At 57.2% G+C, this 16,822-nt stretch overlaps 2 protein-coding genes across 4 annotated transcripts in view; one reads left to right on the top strand and one right to left on the bottom strand.

The window, feature by feature from the left end:
* Nucleotides 1-391: 391 nt before the first annotated feature.
* On the top strand, nt 392-8,141 carry MIEF2 (mitochondrial elongation factor 2). Its single transcript, XM_079798018.1, has 4 exons — nt 392-543; nt 2,226-2,378; nt 2,584-2,764; nt 3,263-8,141. The coding sequence occupies exons 2-4, from the start codon at nt 2,232-2,234 to the stop codon at nt 4,315-4,317; spliced, it is 1,383 nt and encodes a 460-aa protein (XP_079654144.1). The 5' UTR covers nt 392-543; nt 2,226-2,231; the 3' UTR covers nt 4,318-8,141.
* A 136-nt stretch (nt 8,142-8,277) lies between these two features.
* Nucleotides 8,278-16,822, bottom strand: part of TOP3A (DNA topoisomerase III alpha) — a 35,634-nt gene continuing 27,089 nt past the window's right edge. Inside the window, exons 18-20 of one of the 3 annotated variants that reach the window (XM_079798017.1) lie at nt 15,458-16,149; nt 13,431-13,619; nt 8,278-10,812 (exon numbers count right to left, since the gene is read on the bottom strand). In XM_079798017.1, coding sequence (XP_079654143.1) covers nt 13,435-13,619; nt 15,458-16,149 — 877 coding nt within the window. In that variant the 3' untranslated portion in view covers nt 8,278-10,812; nt 13,431-13,434. Of the gene's footprint in view, nt 10,813-10,845; nt 13,620-15,457; nt 16,150-16,822 lie in introns of those variants that run through there. The other 2 variants (XM_079798016.1, XM_079798015.1) reach the window with 2 other exon arrangements.

The following is a 16,822-nucleotide window of genomic DNA, read 5'->3' as shown; positions in this document are numbered from 1 at the left end:
CACAAGGTCGCACGAAGCAGGCCAAGAGGTAAGAATAGCGAGGCACCAGGCGGGCCTCTCGCAGAGGTGACCTAAGGGTCACCTGACAGCCGACAGCGCGGCCGGGTGCCGCCTGACCGCCCGGCCCCGGGAAAGAATGTGGGCCCAGAGCGTCCCCGCAGCGGAGGCTCGTATTACAGGCGCCCGCGCGTCACTGCGGACTCCGGGGGAGGGACTAGCACCGCCCCGCGCTGCGCGCCTCGGAACGCAGCGCGGCGCCTTTAAGTCCGGGCGCACCAGAAAGTCCCGCCCCCAGGGAGCGCGCAACCCGACGGGGGGCGTGGCCTGGCCGCCATTGGATGAGTCGCTCAGTGTCTCGGAGGAGACGGCGGGTCTTTAGCGCTCTGATTGGACTTGGGGCCTGCTCGTCTGCGTGCTTGTCGGAGTCGGCGTCGGTTCCCGGGTTCAGATTCCATCCTCGGGCGGCGGGGCGTCTGGACGCGGGAGGCCCGGTGCGTCCGCCGGCCGGTGCGCTGAGGCCGGTGCGCTGAAGCCAGGACGCAGGTACGGCCACTGCCAGCGGCCCGCGCGGGGTCACCGGCCCGAGGCGAGGCGCGCGCGGGACGCAGGTCTGGGCCGCGGCCTCACGGAGGAAGGAGGAGATGGCCTGGGGCCTCCAAGCCGGGGTTCGAATCCCGTCTCAGGCCCGTCACTTAGTTTCTCAGGGCCTCGTGCCCCCTGTGAACCGGCCTGGACTGGCCCCCGGAGCCTGTGCGGGGCCCGCTCAGCCCCGACCCCGGCGGGCAGAGGAGAGAGGACAGGCGGCGCAGAGGAGGGCTATTTTTAACCACCTGTCCGCTCTCCCCTTCCGAGTTGGAAGGCTGCGGGGTGGGCCTGCGTGACCCGCCAGGGTAGGCGGGCGGGGCTGGTGAGAGCTCTTCGCAGGTTGTAAAGGGCACTCCTGGCTCCGCCGAGGTGGGCACCCGCCAGCCTGTGACCAACCCAGGCCCCAGTGCCTGTTGTATAGTCTGGGACACGGGGAGGCTGGTGCTGGGGCCGAGTCCCCAAGTGGTTCAGGCATCTCCTCGCCTGGCCACAGCCCTGGGCACCCACAGCCGCGCAGGAAGGGCAGACCTTGGTGCCCTCAGAGCTGGCTCTGAGCTCAGGGTCACCTGCTCAGGTGTCCTCAGTGAGGGTTCTGCCCGGTGTGTGACCCGTCCCCTGGGCTTGGCCCTTGGTCACACGCCCGCAGCTCTCAGGGCCTGAGGGCAGGAGCCCCTGTGGAGGAACCTGAGGCTGGCCAGCCCACCATCGGGCTCCTCACTTCTCACCCTCCCTCGCTGCTGTCGGCGCCACTGGACAGCTGAGCGGACAGCGGGGGCTGCAGGCCCGCAGCTTACCTTCTCTGTGCTTGGCTCCCCACAGCTGAGGACAGTCCCCATCCCCAATGTCCCAAGCCCAGGAGGCGCAGAGAGGCCCCTGTCGCCGGCACTGGCCAGTCCTCCGTTTGGAGTCTGTGTGTAGCTCCCTTGCCCGCTGTGCAGCAGGGCCTTTGGCCTTGACTGGCACATCCCACTGACAGGCAGCTCCTGCCCAGGCAGCCTGGGCCATCTCACCAGTCCCGTCATTGACTTATCGCTCTGCTTTGGGGCTACTCTGTCGAGATTTGGAGGTAACTGGCCTCACTGAGATCCCCCAAAGGTCTGAGAGGCCCTCCAGGGCAGGCTGTCTAGGGCCCCAAGTTGTGGATTTCCCTGGGCCTCGCTTCCTCCTGCTGTGCCCGCCCTAGTTAACCAGGATGGGGCAGCCTCTAGGACCTGACAGTAGGGCCTCTGGGGGGGCGAGATCCTGGAGGCTTTGCTGTCGTGGGTCACTGTGTGGTCCAGCAGCCTGTGTCTGTAAAACTGGAGTGATGATAAGACCTTCCTTCTGGGTCTTTGGTGATATCAGGAATCCTGGGGTCGGGTGCTGGGCCCCTTCTTTGACCTGCCTTAGGCACTTTCTGTGTGAGCCCCTCTGTCCAGGGTGGGTTGTTTGCAGGTTGGGGAAGGGGGCTCAGGCAGTTCCCTTTCTCCTCACAAGAAACCCTGTGAGTGGCCGCTTTCTGCTGAAACTCTCAGGAACCCCCTTGTGGGCTTGAGCCAGCGACCCCAGGATGATGGCAACGAGAGGGCCCACCCACGCCTGCCCCGTGTCTGCCTGGCTGCCCCATACTCAGTGGTCCCTGCACCCTGGCTCTCTTTTAGGCAGACATGGCAGAGTTCTCCCAGAAACGGGGGAAGCGGCATGACGACGACATGCTGGGCAGTGCTGTGAACTTCCTCCTGGCCAATGCCCGCCTGGTGCTGGGTGTGGGCGGGGCTGCCGTGCTGGGTATTGCCACCCTGGCTGTGAAGCGGGTAAGGCCATGGTGGACCAGTTATACCGGGGGCTCCCGGAGGAGGATCACAGGGCTGGGGCCTGCAGCGGGGCCCTGGGAGGGGGCTGGGGACTGCCCAAGGCTGGCATCTGCTTCTCTACCCAGCAAGCTTGTTTGCTTTGCCCTGGGGCTTCGCTGTGCGGCCCAGGCTTCAGATGCTCTGATCTGTGCCACTCTGCCCGCAGCTCATTGACAGGGCCGCCAGCTCTCAGGACGAGGATGACGCCAAGGCAGAGCCCACGAGCCTGGAGGACAGTTGGAAGGAACTGAGCCTGCTCAAGGCGACAGCACGCCCACAGCCCCGGCCCTCACCTGCTGCCCCCAGCCAGCCCGTGCTGCTCCCAGTCCCCTCACATTTTGCCCCAGGTGAATGGCACCCCTTCCCCTCTAACCTGGGGGTCCCCTGTGGTGGTCACACTCAGGAGATGCAGCCCAGGCCCTGCCACCGACTGACTGTGTGCCCTGTGCAAGCCCTCTCCCTCCAGGGTGTGGGCTCCCTGCATGTTTCATGGTGTGTTTTCTGCCCTCTGCCAACCACTGGGACATGTGGACTTTGGGGGTGATATCGCAGTAGGGCAGTAGCCTTATGATATGGGGGCCTCAGATCAGGAAACAGGTCCAGGACCCCACTGCACTCTGCATGAACTGTTTTGGCCCCAAAGAGTTGGGGAGCTGGGGCAATGAGAACTTGTCATCAAAGTATTCTTTCTGCGTGAGGACTTGAGCTGGGTGCTCCTTCTCAGCTGGTTCTTTTACAGGTGAGGGAAATGAGGCCCAGGGCCAGTGCACACCTGGTCCCCTGGGAGAGGCTTCGTGGCTCACCACAGGGCTTCTGACATGTTCCCTGGCCCTTTCACTCTGCAGAGGGGCCTGCAGGTGCTGACCCTCAGTCGTCTCCTCAGCTTACCTCCCCAGGACTCTTGTGCCTGACATTCCAGGAGAAGCTGTTGGCGTTCGAGCGAGACCACGTGAGCATCCCAGTGTCCCGCGTGGCTCTGGCCAAACAGCTGGCTGGCGACATCGCCCTAGAGCTGCAGGCCTACTTGCGGAGCAAGTTCCCAGAACTGCCCTTCGGGGTGCTTGTGCCCGGGGGGCCGCTTTATGATGGCTTGCAGGCAGGGGCCGCTGACGACGTGCGTCTCCTGGCACCCCTGGTGCTGGAGCCGGGTCTGTGGAGCCTGGTACCTGGCATGGACACTGTGGCCAGGGACCCTCGCTGCTGGGCTGTGCGTAGGACTCAGCTTGAATTCTGTCCCCGCGGCAGCAGCCCCTGGGACCGCTTCTTGGTGGGTGGCTATCTCTCTTCCCGCGTCCTGCTGGAACTGCTCCGCAAGGCACTGGCCGCCTCCATCAACTGGCCCGTTATTGGCAGCCTTCTCGGGTGCCTGATCCGGCCCAGCGTGGCCTCGGAGGAGCTGCTGCTGGAGGTGCAACATGAGCGCCTGGAGCTCACTGTGGCTGTGCTCCTGGCCATCACTGGCGCCAACGCTGAAGACCGGCTCCTTGTGGCCTGGCCGCTGGAGGGGCTGGCTGGGAACTTCTGGCTGCAGGATTTGTACCCGGCAGAGGCTGCCAGGCTGCGAGCTCTGGATGGCTGTGATGTTGGGACCCGCCAACGGCTACTGCTGCTACTGTGTCGTGTCTGCCAAGGCCATCCGGCCCTGAGGCAGCTGAGCCGGGGCCACCTAACCCAGGTGGTTCTACGTCTGGGAGAGGAGGAGGTGGACTGGGCCGAGGAGGCCTTGGGGGAGCGCTTTGTGCAGGCTGTGGCGCTGCTCATCAGCAGCCTGGAGCGGGCCAGCCTGCCCTGCCATTTCAACCCCAGTGTGAATCTCTTCGCCAGCCTGTGCCAGGAGGAGATCGACAACCTTGGCTACGTGCTGTACCGTGGCCTCCAGGCCCCCGAGGGGCTGCTGTAGAGGGGGCGGGGCAGGCTGCGTGTGTTCTGATGCTGGTGAGCTGCACGCTTCTCCCTCCCAGGGATCTGGAGAGCACCCTTTCTCTTGCTTTTAGCCAGGATAAAAAAGGGTGTGTTGGCTAAGGCCCGGGGTTAGCATGCGCATAGGCAGCCATCACTGGAACCTTGTGAGCCCAGAGAGCTTGGGCTGCACTGCCTCTTAGGCAGCCTGGAATGCCAGCCACTCACACCCACTCCCTTAGTCCGGGGCCAACCCCAGGACCTTGGGCTTGGTCCATCATCACCAGCAGCGGATCCCCTGACAGCAGATGGCTCTGCTGTCCAGGCAGGGGGTACGGCCAGCTGTTTTTCTGTTGAGGGTGAGTTGGTGCTTTCCTCGGGTGCCAGCTCCAGGCATCTCTAGGCGCCTGGTGCAGGATGGTAAGTACCAGGTTTGTTCATCCCCCTGGGCCGGAGTCACCTGTACCTGTGGAATGGAATGCAGCTTTTTGACTGACTCCGAGGCTGGTGTTTTCTGATGTCGTCTGTGGTCTAGTTTGCTTATTGAGCGCTCTCCTCCACCCTGGAGTGGGGGCTCAGCTTGGGGTGCTGCCCACCTCACACCTGTGAAGGCCCTTTCCCCTCCATCAGGCGAGTTCTCTCTTCGGCAGTTGGAGGGCCCTGTGAGAGCCCCTGCCCCACGGGGGAGCCAGGGCTCTGTGCTGCCGCCTTGCTCAGAGCCAAGGTGTTTCGCCAGCGGCCGGCCCTCCTGGGAAGGCCAGTGGGGCAGGTTGGCCTGGGCCGTGCCACACGCACAGCTCAGCTGATCCTGTGTTCTCCCTGAGCCTGGCAGAGGTCAGGGATAGGAAAGGGAGGGCTACCTCCCCTTCCCGGGTGCCTTCTACCTTGGGTGTCCTTCCTGCTGAAGCCGAGCTATGCCTCAAAGAATGTGAACAAGAATAAAAGAGAAAACAAGCCTTCGTGTGACTCATGCTGTCTCATCAGCAGCTGTTTGGAGTTCTGGAAGCTGGGCCAGAGGGGCTGGGAATGGACCTGGAGGGGGCTCCATTTCACTGGAAAAGCTTCAACACGGAAGGAGATTACAAGATTGCTGGTGTGATGTCTTGCTTCTGTAATGGGAACCAACTAGGGTTTTGTTTCTTCCCAAAGCCTGAATTTTTTATTCAAAGCCCCTGTGCTTTCTGGGATTGTGCCAGGCTCCGGGCTAACGCTCCCACCAGCACCTCCTCCAGCTGGAGCTGCCCCAAAGCCCTCCCGCCAGTAGTGACAGAAATGTGACCTCTCTCCCTGTCCAGACGGGGAAGCGAGTGCATCAGTGTCCCATTGCTGGGGCTTACTTCCTTCGTCAGCAGATGACAGACGAGGCCCTGTGTCCTTAGAGTGTGGCCACCACAGCTATGCTTCTCCCCTCCTCTCCGCACCCAGTGTTCTTCCTAAGGTAGTCATCCAAGGGACACCACATGGGACAGGAACCTGGGCTGCCTCTGGAGATATGATGGCTGCACTCAGAGGCTATGGCAAGGGTCAAAGGGCAGGAGACTGGCTTAGCTGAGGGCCATCCAGATAACTTGTCTCAGGAGCTGGTGCAAAGAGAGCCTTAAGCAGCTGTAATGGCAGCCTAGGGTTGGCAAGGGGACAGGCTGGAGGCAGCGGCTGTGCGTTGCTCTTCTCATCATAATACCTATTTCCTAGGGTGGCTGCAAGGAGTAAGTGCTGGTGGGAGCATTGGCCCAGAGCCTGGCACAGAATGAAGTGCCTCCCCAACCAGGGACTGCTGGGCCTTGGTGCCTCGCTCACAGACGGAGCCCAAGCGCAAGGAGGCCTCCGCCACCAGGCTGCCTTTGACCGTGGGGGGCTCCTAAGGACCACAGCGGTTCAGAGGCCCTCTTAGAAGACCAGACCCCACGTGTGTCCCCTCTGGGGAGGCCTCATACTTGAGGTAGCTCTCAATTTCCCCAAACACCGTGATTTCAGTAAGAAAAAACGGATGAATTAAAAGAGAAATGAGTTTGTGGTTACATCACCGATACTCGGTTAACTTCTGGGACTTGAGTTTCTAGCCGAGAGCTGGAAACAAATCACCGTTTTGCTAGGAGCCTTTGCAGGAGCTTATATCTGGCTGGCTCAGTCCTGGTCTGTGCCAGTGGCAGGGGCTGTTGCTACCATTACACGGGTTCCCTTTGACGCAAGGACGATTCCAGCTCTGCGCCAGGTGCGTCTCAGTCTGAACATCCTGTCCGCAGACCTCCAGCTGTGGTGGGCAACCTGGCAGTCGGCGTTGTGGCCTGGTTTAGCGTTACCCAGGGCCAGGCCCGCAGTTGTGATGCCACCTGCTCAGAATGAAAGTCATGGAAATGGCCAACAGGAGCTCACAGATTTGAAGTGTCACCCACATAGCTCAGGAATAATCTTCCTGCTTAGAAACATTTCCTTTTCCTTCACTCCTAAGAATGTCTCCTCAGAAACACTTAGCTGCTAAGAACAGCAACAGAGTACTTAGCCGCACAATAGCCTATCGGTTGGAGGAACAGTCATCCTCAAGTCGACCTGCCCATTTGTTTCAGCCGTAAGCCCTGAAGGTCTTTGTGCACATGGGCTTCCTCATTAGGAGATTCCTGGGCATGGAAAGCATTCAAACTTGTTCAGATCCTGAAGGATCTTAATTTTTTTAAATACATTTTTATTGATTTTAAGAGGAAGCGAGAGGAGGGTATACAAACATCCGTGATGAGAGAGAATCATGGGTCAACTGCCTCCTGCATACCCCCTACTGGGAATAGAGCCTGAAACCCAGGGATGTGCCCTGACTGGGAATAGAATTGTGACCTGGTTCATGGGTTGACGCTGAACCGCTGAGCCACACCGGCCGGGCAGATCCTGAAGGATCTTGCCGAACTGCATTCTGAAAGGACTTCAGCCAGCAGCCCAGAAAACCACAACGCCCTGAGCTGTGCCTGGCCAGAGCGGGGCAGAAAGGGAAAGTGGCTGCCTTACGTAGACAGAAGCATGCAACCCACCTCTAAACCAGCACCAACCGTCACTGCCATGTCCCGCATTCTCCTACTCTCCTTTCGGAGTGGAAAATGAAAGTGCGATTCCTATTCCCACTAGCGATGCCTGTGTCCGTGGCTCCCATCTCCCTAGTATGCACTGAGGAAAAATGAAGCTAATTCAGTGGCAGCTCAGGAACCCCTGGTTCGAAGACCTTAGCAGGCCCGAGTGTACCTCCAGCATAACTGCCTCTGAGCTAGCGTGCAAGCCACACCAGGAAAGCACTTCCTGCCTTTTGGTTCCAGATGGGCCTTTGAAACTCCAGCTCTTAGCTGGCTGTGAAGCCAGGCTTGGAGCCCAGGGGAGCAGAAGCCGCCTGCAGTGGCTCTAGAGCAGATCTTAGCTCCTCCAAGTATGGGAAGGACACTATGCCCAGGGTCAAGGGTCAGGGTCAGGCACAGCTCACCCCAAAGCCTACTGCTCCACTTTTGCCCTGTTCTAAAACAAGGGGCCTTCAACCTGGTACATGACACATTTGCATTTTTCAAAAAAATACATACACTAGAGGCGAGTGCACAAATTTGTGCACTGGTGGGGTCCCTCTGAGTGGCCTGCAGGGATTGGGCCAAAACCCACAGTCTAACGCCACCTGCAGCTCCTACCTGCCACTCCCACTCATCCTCCCCACTGTACCTGTCACGGGCTCGTGCCCAATCAGTCCCGATTATGAGAGGCTCATGCTGCCACAGCAGCGCTCACCAGCCATGAACCCTGCGTCTGTTGCCCTCCCAAGGGGAGTGGCCTGTGGGATCAGGCTAAAACCAGCTCTCTGACATCCCCCGAGGGGTCCTGGATTGCGAGAGGGCGCAGGCCAGGCTGAGGGACCCCACCAGTGCACGATCAGGCCAGGGAGGGACCGCGGGAGGGCTCCAGGGCATGTCCAGCTCATCTCGTTCAGTCCCGATTGGCTGGACCCCAGCAGCAAGCTAACCTACCAGTCAGAGCATCTGCTCCCTGGTGGTCAGTGCATGTCATAGTGAGCGATTGAGCAGACTTAGCATGTCATTAGCATATTACGCTTTGATTGGTTGTTCGGTGGTTCTGCCACTTGGTCTATTTGCATATTACCCTTTTATTATATAGGAATACTAGTGTCCCGGTGCAAAGATTCGTGCACATTGAAAGGAAATAAATTTAAAAAAAAAGAAGAAAAAAAAAGAAAGGAAATAAATTAGAAGAAATATTTTAATATCGCTATTCGCCCTTTCTCAATAATAGAAGTGTCAATCAAATTCACAATCGACAATGACAGATTGAAACACATTTGTGTGATTGGCGCCAGTGAGAGCTTTATATGTATCGCACATGTGCAAGTCAACTTGGCCTTTTATATATATAGAATAAACTTGCTTAATTAGACCTGCTTTCTGATGTAGCTAAACTTTTTCCAGCCCAGTGAAGCACAACTTCTCTTCCAGGTAACTGTCAGCAACACAGCAGTAAATATCAACACGAAGCAGATTATTATTGTAGTCATGCAGGGAGAACAAAGGGTAAAATATTTAACTTGCAGCAGTGTTTGACTATATTCTGCACAGTGAGAAAACTTGAAGTCATTTTCAAGATTCACCACTTCTTACTTCTTTTCAGTTGGGTCATCTCCGTTTTCCAGCTAATGAAAATAGTATTCCCTTGAGTCTCCTTTCTACCTACTCTAGGACTTCTGTGAGGATCAAATGAGATGAGGCATGGAAAACGCTTCACAGACATTTGGTTAAAGTGTAAAATGTTTGCACCTGGCTATAAAGCAAGTTGTGTTCCTGGGCTGAAGAAACTGCAAGGAGGCTAGTCGCTAGGGAGAGGAAGCCGGGCATTGCTACGTGATGTCATTACCCCTGCGTTGAGCGTCTGCCCCCTGGTGGTCAGTGAGCATCATAGTTACCGGTTGGACAGACACTTGGCCTTTTATATATATAGATTTTAAAAAATTATTTTTATTGATTTCAGAGAGGAAGAGGTAGAAACATCAATGATGAGAGAGAATCATTGATCGGCTGCCTCCTGCATGCCCCCTACTGGGGATTGAGCCCACAACCCAGGCATGTGCCCTTGACTGGAATTGAACACAGGACTCTTCAGTGCATAGGCCAACACTCTATCCACTAAGCCAAACCAGCTAAGGCAAAAAATATACTTATTTTCTAATCAGAAAATTAGGTTTTTAAAAACCCCTGGTAACATTACAATTTGGTTGCACTTAATTCAATGAGGAAGCTATGGGTGTAGTGGATGACACCCAGAGTGTATTCCAAAGGCCAACAAATGGCCCTGAGGACGGTGTTTTGGGTCACCTCTGCACTGCTGCCCACTTCCTGAGATAAGTGTGGTTGGCTGGAGCCTCACCCAGCAGGAAGGCCAGAATCAGACTCTCTCACTTGTGTGCTTTTGCACCAAACTCTCCAGGCTGCCCCCAGCGCCACCTCCGTGTGAACTTGAGTGGTCTGAGGCAGGCATGGAGTGCACACATCTGTCCCCAGCAGGGATGGCCAATGGGAGCCCGTGGCACTACCCTGGCATGCTCATTGACCCATGCCGCCTCTATTCCAGTCAGAAGTCCTTGGTCCCAAACAGCTGAAGTTCTGGGCTGCAACAGCCCTGGAAGGAAAGGCAGCTTTGAATTCACCCCAAAGGGTAGCAGACCTCTCAGTGCCCGAGCTGTTGCCTGAAGCGAGTGCAATGCTCAGAGAATGTCTGGCTGCCAGGGTGACAGAGCTTGTATTTTTAGATTCCAGCTGCTCAAGAGCAGTGAGCATCCAATCAGGCGCCCTCAACCAGCAGTAGCTGGGCGATGCGGCCACTCTCGCTAGTTCTCAGACTGGGGCGAGAAGGGGTGCCACGGGGATGTGCAAGGGGCATCAGCCAGAGCGCCGCTTCTCTGAGGGCAGCGGTGGCTGTGGCGTGGAGAACAGTGCATTTCTAAGAGGGTAGCGTGCAGGGGGGACGGTTTCAGTCCTCTTAGCTGCCCGGAGAGGAAGAGCCTGTGTCCCTTGCAGTGGAGCTGGAGGCTGAGAAACGGCGCAGTTAGGTGGCCTAGTTCCTAGTTGTGGCTCGTGGCTGGGGCTTAGTAAGTGGGAGTCAGCTTATCCTGTCCAGCTTGTGCAAGCTGTAGATGGGGTTCAAACCTTCCATCAGTCGGAGGAAGAATCCACTTCTCAGTGCGCTGAATGCTGCTAGCCTGAGTCAAGAGACATGAGAAACTCCCTCACAGGCTGTTATTTTTATATTTTTCCCTCACAGGCTGTTATTTGTTAAGTTCTCACTGCAGTCAAGCCTGGAATCCTCCACCAAAGCGCCCCCAGTTGACTAGCACCAGGTGTTACAGACGAGGCCACTCAGGCTGTGGTGAGGGCACACCACTGAGTCAGTGGGGCGCCAGGCCTGAGCTGCGTTTGTCCTGGCACCGCCCGATCCAGCAGTTCTCGGTCTTGGCACACAGAGGCGTCACCTGTGGAAAGAGTAGAACCCACAAATGCCTCTAGTATCCTGAGTCCGTAAAGAACTACAACTCAACAACAAAAAGACAACCCAATTGAAAAATGGACAAAAGTCCTGAGTAGGTAATTGTCCAAAGATACACAAATAGCCACAAGCACAAGATGTTCAACATCAGTGATCATTTTGAAAATGCAAGTCAATACCACAATGACCTATCACTTCACACACACTAGGGTGGCCATAATTTTTTTTAAAAGGTAAGTAATTATTGGTGAGAATGTAGAGAAATAGGACCCTCGTGCATTGGTGATGGGAATGTAAAATGGTATATAGCTGCTGTGGAAAACCATTTGTTGATTAAACAGAATCACCATATGACCCAGTAACTCCGCTCCTACATATATACCGAAAAGAATTAAAGACAGGTGTTCAAATACTTATACTTGAATGTTTATAGCAGCACTATTCACACTAGCCAAAGGTAATTAATAACCCAAATGTCCATCAGCTGATTAATGAACATAATGTAGTACATCCACACAATGGAATATCATCTATATATATAAAACCCTAATATGCAAATAGACCAAACGGCAGAACAACCGAACCGGTCACTATGATGTGCGCTGACCACCAGGGAGCACGTGCGGAACATGGTGGGTGGCAGACGCGGTGGGATAATGGAGCAGGTGAGTGGGGGTGCCAGACCAAGGCAGGGCACCAGTCGCTGTCATCGGGGCGAGCCTCTGGTGGTTACTGAAAACTCTTTGCTGCTGCGCACCGTGGTCCTGCCCGGGGGCTCACACCCGCTGCTGGCGCCCAGTGATGGCCCCGATCACTTGGCACCATCAGCGGGTGAGAGCAGCTGCTGCCGGCCCTGATTGCCCCTCAGGGCTTCTTCATCTCCCCCTTGCACCACTGCCACCACCTGCCTGCCCCGTTTGCACCTGCTGCTGGTGCCCAGCACCGGTCCCTATCGCTTGGTGCTATCAGCGGCTGCCTGCCCCATCACTCCTGAGGGCTTCTCCACCTCCACCTGCTCCTGAGGGATGACAGCAGCCGCTGCTCGCACCTGCTCAAGGTGCCGACCCCGCTTGCACCTGCTGCTGGCGCTGGTCCCAATTGTTCTGCACCATCAGTGGGTGCGAGTAGAGTCAGTGCCGTCGGTGTGTGGGAGTGGCAAGAGTGGGGCTGCTGGTAGAGAGGGGACAGGGCTGGGGGGGCCGCGGAGGATGGGCCGAGACCTGCCCCAGTGCCCACTGCAGCTTTGCGGCCCACAGTTCCTCTCAAGATGCACGAATTCCTGCACTGGGCCCCTAGTTCAGGCATAAAAAAGGAATGAAGGACCAAGGTTCTACATGGATGAACCTTACAAAGCACAGGTCACATTCTGTATGACTCCATTTATTTTATGAGAGGAAGGGAGAGGGATAGAAACATGATGAGAATCATTGATGGGCTGCCTCCTGCACGACCCACATTGGGGATCAAGCCTCCAACCCAGGCATGTGCCCTGACCGGAAATCGAACTGGTGACCTTCTGGTTCATGGTCAAAAACCACTGGGACACACTGGCCGGGCACTTATGATTCCATTTATATGAAATGTTCAGAATAGGCAGAACCAGAGACAGCATATGGACTGGTGGTTTCCGGGGCTGGGGGAAGCCCAAAACCTCACAAATGCAGGGTCATGACCCGTACCACTGATGAGATGCTCCAGGAGCAATTCCAGGCAGCTGCACGTCTAAACGTTGTCTGCCTGCCACCCAGCCAGAGCAGAGCCAGGCGTCCCAAGACCTAAGGAGTGTCATTTGTTCAGCAGCTAGTGACGTGACTGGCAGCTCGCGCCCACTCTGCTGGCCTCACCCTCACAACAGAGCCAATACGTCGAGTGCTGTTCACGGGGCTGGTATGGCAGTAAGGAACGGGGCAGCCTGTGGAGGGGTGGGAGACAGATTCTGAATCGGGCATCTGCTACCTGCTCTGCAGGACAAGCGGCGAGGAGTTGGGCTTACCGCTTGCCATGTGGACAGGGGAAAAGGGCATCGGCTGGAGGGAGACCATGAGGGCCAGAGGCTGGCAAGAGGTCCCCTGGGCACTGGCTGGTATCTACACCCACTGCTCCTGCCACCGTTCCCCAGACTCCGCACCTGAGCCGCCAGAGTGAAGGGGTGAAACTCTTTATTAAGGCACATGAGCAGGCGTGTCCTGGCCACAGAGGCTTCTCGGTAAAGGGGAGTAAGTCTCTGTAGACACAATTTTAGAGCAAGAGCCACTTGGTTGCATTTGCCCCCGTCTCAGGATGTCCGTGGAGAAGCCCCTCCCTGCGCCCGGAGCCCACGGGAGTGCTGGTCTCTCATGGAGGCGCCGGGCCCGGAGGCCACAGCTGCCGCCGCAGGCGCGAACAGGACCTCGGCGGGGATCCCAGCAGCTTCGGTGCCGCCTCAGCAGCGGCATGGCCACCTGGAGCCCAGGCACAGGGTGGCCTTCTGGAGGGGCAGCCTGGACCTTGACTCCTTCACAGGCCGGCCAGCCGCAGCCCCTACCCATCCCCGGGGGTGAAGGGCCGCTGGGCCCTAGGAAGACAGCTCCTCCTTGAAACAAGAGGGGTGAGCAGAGGACGCACCCTTTCACCCTCCTCTGCCCTGAGGACAGAAGGGGCGGGTGTGTCCAGGCTGGTGGCAAAGGCTGCATTTCCGCGGTTTCTTGGCCGTGGACCCCGGGTCTGAGGAGCTGGCCCGCGCTCTCTTGCTCGTGGACTGGGGCCCGTGGGTTTTCCCGCCGCCTCCTGGCCAGGGCACGGCTCCAGAAGCCCCTGTGGGAGGAGCCAGGGAAAGTCACACTGACCTGGAGGAAATACAGGTTCCTTTCCATACTCACCGCCGCCCCAGGCCAGGCCACTGCTCTGCACCAGCACCAGCACCAGCATCCCGGCCTGGCCCTGAGCTCTTGAAGGCGGGCCCACGTGGTGCTGGAAACCAGAGCGCTGCCCCTTTCTACCGAAGCGGGAACCCAAGCAAGAGGCTGGCCCGAGGTCAGGAGGCGAGGCAGCAAAGACAAGAGGGCCTGTGACCAACCACCTGTTCCCCACCTTCCACGCAGAGAACCCCCCGCTCTGGATCCTGCCAGTCCCTCCACAGCCTTAGTGCTGACGGCCAGCTCAGCCGGGGTAGCGGTCAGCTGGCCTGGAGGGCAGAGCTGCTTCCTCTCAACGGGAGGAGGGGCTCTGCGGTCTGAACCACCCTCCACTCAAACGGAGTCTGTCACAGCAGGCCCCTCTGGCTCTGGCAGCCAGCCCTGCACTTTAAAAAAATTTTATTCATTTTGAGAGAGAGGAAGGGAGAGGGATAGAGAGACAGTAACATCAATGGTGAGAGAGGAACATCATTGATTGGCTGCCTCCTGCATGCCCCCCACTGGGGATCAAGCCTGCAACCCGGGCATATGCCCTGACCAGAAATCAAATTGGCGACCTCTTGGTTACTGGGTCGACATTCAACTGCTGAGCCACACCAGCCGGACCAGCCCCATACTTTTACTGAGCCTTCTGGGTCAAGCATGTCAAACTCGTGGCCCGTGGGCCTCATGCAGCCCACAATGAATATTTTTGCAGCCCAGCCAATATAACCGTGTGAGCAGTTATTTGCAATTATGAAAGGAAATAAGTCTCCTGTCAGATCCAGAATGACTGACATTCACTGGAGTCAGTTCTGAAAGTGATCACTGCGCACAAGCTTTCCCCCGAAGCGGGAGAGAGCAGGGAAGAGACGCCAAGTGCCGGGAAGAGAACGAACGTCATCCTGGCTCGTGTGCTTTTCTATACTAGACTTTTCTAAACAAACGCACGTTTCTATGGGAATGGAAGCTTCTGTTCTTTTGCGGCCACGTACACTAAACCTTGTTTATTTGGCCCGTGTTAGCCTTTGAGTCTGACCTGCTTGCTCTGGGTTCTTCCTCTATGTTCAGAGCTGGTGACATGTTAGAGCCACAGCCTGAGATTGAACTCCTTCAGGAGCTCTGATGGAGACAGACAGGCGCCCCTCTCATTGAGGAAACCGAGGCTGAGGCCAGGTCCTGTGTTCAAGGTCAAACCGCTGGGCTGTGGAACCAGCACGTGACAAGCTCCCAGCACTTACGCTCTGAGCGGGCAGGCCACTCCTCTGTGCCTTCAGAGGGCCAGGTGCCGGTCTCACAGACCCATTTTGGGGTGCCACACTCAAGCTGTGTCTGTAACCTTGGGCAGGTTCCTAGACATCATCAGGGCTAGTTTCTTCATCTGAATAAACGAGGCTGATGGTAATGACTTTGCAGGGTTTACAAAGGCCACAGGCGCATGGGGTTGGGATTAGGCTGACCTGCTTTCAAGTCGCTGTGTGACCCTGAGCAGTCACTTCCTCACGTGTGTAACTGTGACCACAGGCTTACCTGGTGAGGACGGAGGATGCGTAGTCGACTTAGCATGGTGCCGGGCAGACAGCAAGCTACTAGACTCCCGGCGGGCACCCTTTGTTTTGGGATGCAGATGGAAGAGCAAGCCAACCTCATGCTCACACCCCATCTCACAGCTCTGAGGTCTCTGAGCAGGACCCGTCCGCCCGCCCCACCCAGCCCACTGCTCCCTGCAGGGCCGCTGCGGGGGAGGCCGCTCCTCACCTGGCGCCACGTTCTCGTCCACCCACTGAAAGAAGCCGCACTGCTGCGCTCTCGGCTTGGCACACGTGTGGAACTGGCGGCCCTTGTTGGGCCCGTCCTTCTGCACCGTCCGTGTGACAGCGGCCTGACTACAGAGGCAGGACGTGCCACTACCAGAGTCATCCCCAGGGCCACCAACCCCACCGGGGCGGTTCCCTGAGCCGGTGGGGCGTCCCAGCGAGCCGCCGGGGGGTCTCGGTGCAGAGGAGGGCGGGTCCGGGCGGCTGCCGCTGGCCCACAGGAAGAAGCTGCAGCTGCCAGCAGGGCACTTGTAGAACTGCCGGCCCTGGTTGGGGCCCTCCTTCCGGACGGTGAGCAGCACGGCCTCTTGGCCACAGTTGCAGACCACGGAGTCATTTTCACCAGCAGCAGTGGCTGGTGGTAGATTCTGGACCAGAGCCTTCAAGGGCCTGGGCTGCCTGGTGTCAGGGGGCTGGGGGTGGCTGTGCTGGCTGCTGTCCATTCGGTTCAGGGACTGGCTAGCCTGCAGGTAGCCAGAGGGCTGGCTGGCTGGCGGGCAAGCTCTGGGGGGGCCCTGTGAAAACCTCAGGTTCAAGATCTCCCTCAGGGTCTCATCACATCCGCCGATGCAGCCAACAAACTCCAGAGGCATGGTCGGGGGAAGGCTACCACGTTTAAACTTTAACTTCAACCTAATGGGGCCAGAAGATAAGAAAAAACATTTACTACCAGGTGCAGAGTCTTCTCCTTGGTCCCCAGAGGGCTGGACCTGCCTGAGGCCTCCCCTTGGCATCCCCATAACGCACCAGCCAACCACCAGCCCCTCTGGTCCTCACAGGAGCGCAGAGGGGGAGGCAGGTGGGACCACAACACAGAGGCCTCTGCAAGGCGCAGCTTGCACCAGCGGCTCTCCAAGTGTGCGTCAGCGGCCTCTGCGTTTTCCTGGGCCTTTAAAGGTGAGGCCAAACGTATTTTGCAACAACGTCAAGTCTGCTGTGCTCTTATTCTTCCAAACGTGCGCAGTAGAGTTTTTCAGAGGCTACAGCACATGCAGTGAGCCCAGCAGACCAGCTGTGGGAGCAGGCATGCGAGTCCCGTTGTCTCCCTTAAGCCAGACATCAGACTTGCAAAATGGAAAGCCATGCATTATTACTTTTTTGCTTTGGAAAATAGGCATTTTAGCTTAAAAACATGTTATGTTAGTGTGCAATGTATGTTATAAACCAATTAATAAGCTCAATTTTAGATGTCTACACTTTAATTTGGTAAATATTGATAAACATACCCACTACAAAAGCTCTTTGGATCCTTCAATGATTGTTACAAATGTAAGGGGTCGTGTGGCCAGGTGTGAGGACCAGTCCT

Source organism: Cnephaeus nilssonii (assembly GCF_951640355.1).
Source record: "Cnephaeus nilssonii genome assembly, chromosome: 19".
Lineage (NCBI taxonomy): Eukaryota > Metazoa > Chordata > Mammalia > Chiroptera > Vespertilionidae > Cnephaeus > Cnephaeus nilssonii.
This window is presented reverse-complemented; position numbering and strand designations above follow the sequence as displayed.